The sequence below is a fragment of the Montipora capricornis genome, chromosome 10 (assembly GCF_036669925.1).
Source record: "Montipora capricornis isolate CH-2021 chromosome 10, ASM3666992v2, whole genome shotgun sequence".
NCBI lineage: Eukaryota > Metazoa > Cnidaria > Anthozoa > Scleractinia > Acroporidae > Montipora > Montipora capricornis.
In genome coordinates, this window is record NC_090892.1 from 21,833,551 (window position 1) to 21,838,173 (window position 4,623).

General features: G+C 38.4%; 1 protein-coding gene and 1 long non-coding RNA gene across 7 annotated transcripts in view; one reads left to right on the plus strand and one right to left on the minus strand.

Annotated features, from left to right (window-relative positions):
• Nucleotides 1-2,195, minus strand: part of LOC138022220 (uncharacterized) — a 6,248-nt gene extending 4,053 nt beyond the window's left edge. The window contains exon 1 of one of the 2 annotated variants that reach the window (XR_011126540.1): nucleotides 2,058-2,195. This is a non-coding gene — a long non-coding RNA (uncharacterized lncRNA). Of the gene's footprint in view, nucleotides 1-322; nucleotides 574-2,057 lie in introns of those variants that run through there. The other variant, XR_011126539.1, reaches the window with a different exon arrangement.
• Nucleotides 1-4,370, plus strand: part of LOC138022211 (uncharacterized) — a 5,431-nt gene extending 1,061 nt beyond the window's left edge. The window contains exons 1-3 of one of the 5 annotated variants that reach the window (XM_068869267.1): nucleotides 185-335; nucleotides 501-590; nucleotides 2,384-4,370. In XM_068869267.1, coding sequence (XP_068725368.1) covers nucleotides 2,448-3,305 — 858 coding nt within the window. In that variant the 5' untranslated portion in view covers nucleotides 185-335; nucleotides 501-590; nucleotides 2,384-2,447 and the 3' untranslated portion in view covers nucleotides 3,306-4,370. Of the gene's footprint in view, nucleotides 1-184; nucleotides 336-500; nucleotides 591-1,842; nucleotides 2,117-2,160; nucleotides 2,300-2,383 lie in introns of those variants that run through there. The other 4 variants (XM_068869271.1, XM_068869270.1, XM_068869268.1 and 1 more) reach the window with 4 other exon arrangements.
• The last annotated feature ends 253 nt before the right edge of the window (nucleotides 4,371-4,623 follow it).

Below are 4,623 nucleotides of genomic sequence, written 5' to 3' on the forward strand. Positions count from 1 at the left end.
AAAAATATCCTGCGGGCGACCTACAACAAGAAGCTTTTAAGCTGTTACAGTTTTATTTACATACTTGTTTCAATTTCTTTCTTTTTTTGTTAAAGCATACCCCCTCAATTACACAGTTACACAGAGGAGGGAACAATTACGACGCAAAATAAACACAGTTTTCCTAAACACTGTTCCGTGTTAAGTAACTTAATTCTAGAGTGTGGATTCCCTTTGAGCATCAATGCGGAAGAGCCATATGACATATATTGGTCATGTACCACTCGACTCTTGATAGTCCGGTCGGCCATAAATGATTTTAATCTATAGTTTTCCAACTTACAATTCACAACGAGGTGAGGCAATTTTTCTGGCATTCCTGTTGCTTTACTGATTCTTGGTTTTGCAATGAAAATAGTACGCATTCATCTTGATATCTGGCTATATTTTAAAGCTGTTTTTTTCCGGCTTGCTCTATCAAAGTTGTTTATCCTGTGTTTGTTTGCTACTAACCCTCGCAGGTTATGTGTATGAGCCCCGAGATGAAAGGTCTTTAAACCGAACCACTTTTCAATTTGCTCGGTTTCGATGAATGGTCTTGACGTGGAAAGGTGGGACATAATTAGAAATCTAGTAAAATAACATTGCCTGCGGCAAGTTAGTCTTTCTTTTTACATAGGGCCTTGTGAATAGTATGCTGATAATGATCCAGGATTTCTTTACCTGGCATTATTTAAAACGAAATCTTGTTTCAATGTTTTTTTTTTTTTCAATTTTGTAGAACATGACTGTTTCTTGGAAGCTACAATAGCATAGCAAATGAAGGATCTTTTAATTATGAATTCAGTGACAGTCAACCGTGAAATCCTGCACTGGATTGATCATTTGAGCCTCTTCCTCACTTTATTGAGTTATTTCCTAAACAAGAAGGTGCAATAAAATCTTTGGGCATGTCTTAGAAGCAGCTATTCAAGAAAAGTAATTATGAGCCCTTCCAGCAGTTAATTGTCATAACCGAGCAGGCACTTGCGTTAGATAGAACCGCATCATTTTCAGCTGTTAGCTGATTACGGTACCCCAGGCCACTCTAAGTAGATCATCTCGTTTCATACCCACTAGCATTATAATGATTGCAAATCAAAACTTCTTCGATCGCGATTTGCCTCAGTTGTTATTAATACTTGTCGACTTCCTTTTGAAAAACAAAACCTTTCATTTTACTCAGGTATCGATAAGATCCCACGTGACCGAAATCGCCATGGAAACCTTTCTAAAGCCCGCCTTTGTACTTTGGATGGCAATGAAGAAAGCACGGGCATGAATTGCTTTTGTTCACGTGAAATCAGAGCAGACTCTGATCTTTCACCTTGACTAACAACCTGTGGAAATATTGGCCTGATGTCTCGTTGCTTTTAGTTATCTTTCAAATTTCTTCCTTTAAATTACAATTAGCTGTCACGCTATCTTGCATCACCGGAAATTCGAAATGGTGGAAATTTAGGCAGCATATCAATGGTTCAAACCCCGTTTAAGTCCTGAATTTTTCAGGCTTCTCTACGCAATTGTAAAAATTGCGTTCATAACTGCGAAGACCATAGCTTTACTTGATTTCATATCCGCAGTTCATATAGGATTCATTTCACATATCATTTCATCATTAAGTTTCTTAATTGCAACGCTTTCATCTGACTGCATTTTCAACTACTTTTTATGCAATAATTTTTTAGTGGGAAACGTTCATTGATTTGGACATAGTTTTAATAACTCTTCTGTGATGTCTTTATCCAGTATAATCATTAGGAAATCTTGATCTTCGTGTGAGAGTGTTGTCCCGGCATTTGCAAACACACTGAGACCGGCTGCCTCGTATAATCAGGTCATTGTTTATGAAATGGGTTTTCTTAAACAATGGTGTTTTGAAAATAATTGATTAACAATGCCCTTCGCTTAATTGAACTGTTTAAATTAACCGGTCTATAAATTTGCCGGGCGGTAGAACTGTCAAAACAAAGCTCTCGAAAGCAACTGGGTTGTTGAAGAATGTTGTTTGCTTCCCAATAACTTTTTCAACTATTTACCTTGTATGTTGAAGTGTCACCCAGAAAGCAAAGTGCCATCACACGAAGTTTTGGACCATGTAAGCCGCATCTCAGCGCTCTTAAACGCCTTTTTCCTAGGCTTATTTTCTTAGACAAAGACTTAGAGTCCTAATTTAAGGGAACTATTACATAAACTTTCCTGAAAGTTCAAAGCTGGCAAGAGGCTTATTCAATGTGATATCAACCGGAACTAAGTCATGTGATAACTTAAGAGCCTTGAGGTAATCAATACTGACAAGAACAGCGAGTTTGGCATTCTTTGTTCAAGGTCACATCAAGACTCTTTCATTTGATTTGTTATGCAGGTTGTTCAAGCTGGTGGTCAGTGCCTGCAGCTAGAGAAAATATCTGGCTTAAGAATTCATCAAAATGCGAGAGACACCAATGCATAGGGCGGAGAAAAGCTTACTTCCAATGCGGCGTAAGATGTCACCAACCGCGATTTCAAACATGGAAGCTCACGCAATTGAACAAACCGGTGTCGATGAGGAGATCACAAGTCCAGCGCCGACTACGAAAGACAGCCTCTTCTACGCTTCATCAAAGAGGAGCGTCTCAAGCTCTAAATATGAGCCAAGTTTGTCCGAAAAGTGCTTGATTCCGCCCTTTACAACATTTCGAGACAGTGATAAAAGAGAAAACTTCACTCAAAATTTTCACTTCAGAAGACCTTCCGAACATTTTCTGGAGGTTTTGGGCTCACACATAGTGATGCAGGCTTTTCCTAACACGATATTAGGGACTTCTTTACCACCATTACGAAAACCAAACCATGCAGAAGATTCGCTTAAAAGGACTCCTAGAGAAGTTAAAATTGCATTTAGTGGAAGTGTTTGCAACGGTGGCTTGTCAAAACCAACAAATGATGACAACCAACTTCTTTTCCTTTCCGGTACGAAGAAAGCCTTTGTAGCATCAAACCTTCCTAACAAACAGATTCTGCGAAAGACGAACTCGCTACCTTTGATTAAAACATTCTCTAACCACTCTAATGGGTTATGTGACCTAAACGCCGGACCTACTTTTCGAAATCGCACGAAATCTGTGGTTGTGAGTCCGGGAGAGTTGGTGAATGAATCTGAACAAACGCAGTTGCCATTTGATGAAAATTTAGAAGAACAAAACGACGCAGCAATATTTGATAAACCCGAAGAGGAGCAGGATCCAGAAAAGTTTTCTATGATTTGTCAATGGTTAAAGGAGTGTGAAAAATCCAAAATCGTTTGACAGTCAGATGCCGGCTTTTAAGCAAGTATTCGGAAATGTTGGTCTCAAAATGTCAATTTCTGATTGCCACCGGCAGCTGTGAATGAAGACCCTTGATGGAAACCATCCAAGCGAATTATGGGTACCGTGGACTCTATATTTTAAGCTTCATTTCAAAGATCATCTGATAGCTTCATTACTTACCCAGCCTGCAGAAGGCCACCATTAACTTATTTGATTGTATTTACGTAATTCGTAAATTAGTCAGCAACTCAGTGAAAAAAAAATTGGCCCAAATTAGTCACAGTGCCAAGTTCAAAATACGTAAGGTTCGTATGTTGGAAACTATTGATTCCAGCAGTGGATCGACTGGTATGTGTGTGTTCCTTTTCTTCTCATCCAAAAAATTTAATTTCGTAAACCAATTAGCCACTGAATTAGCTGACAATTAAAATAAACTCTTTTTTCAGAAGATATCAATCCTTCACTAATTTACTGAAGATTAGGCATCGACAGTAAATTTATCTTTGACGCTTTGGCCCATTCGGCATCACCCGATCGTAAAAAAACGGTTGCATGGAGAATTTTCTTGACCATGCATAAATTATTCGTCAAAACAGTACTGACAAAGGAAATCACTTACAGTATTGTACAAGATGATGTGGTGAAGATAGTTGTGATTTTTCAAATAATTATTTATAATGTGTGGAAGACTGTTTGTAAGTATAGTATTATTCTATTGCCGTGGCGGGAGTTTTGGTTTTAGCCCACAGAATCGACCTTGTCCTGTCTCATTTCAAAGTTTGTGACGGATTGTTTAGGTTAAATCAATTTTTGTGGTTTATTTATCTTGTGTTTACAAGAGGTCAAAACATAATTACAGTATTTCCTACTCTGTGTGGTGGGAATTGTATTAAGTTTTCACTCACTCAGGAGATCAAACTGTTTTTCAGTATTGCGCGAGGTGTGTTAATTAAAATGGCTGAATATACTTTCTATTATATCGTGTGTTGACAAAGTAAAGGCTTAACAAAGGCAATGGTTTTCCTTGTCTCAGTTGTATAACAAAGAAAATTTTCGATTCTAGCAGTTGTTTCAATTTGTTCCTTACTTAAACGTGTGCGGTTTCTGAAATATGATTCTTGAACTACAGAAAACTTGGGGGAGCTCCTCAAAGTAGGTGGGAGACCACTGCATGGGATTTATCTTCAGGCCGCATTTCTCTGTAATGGCACTGCCATGTGGACTGGCCTTCGTCTTCCTTAATTCTAATACCCTGGATTCCAGAGGTTATTTTCTCGCTATGCCGCTCTTTTCATAGCGAGATCCAGGGTATAAT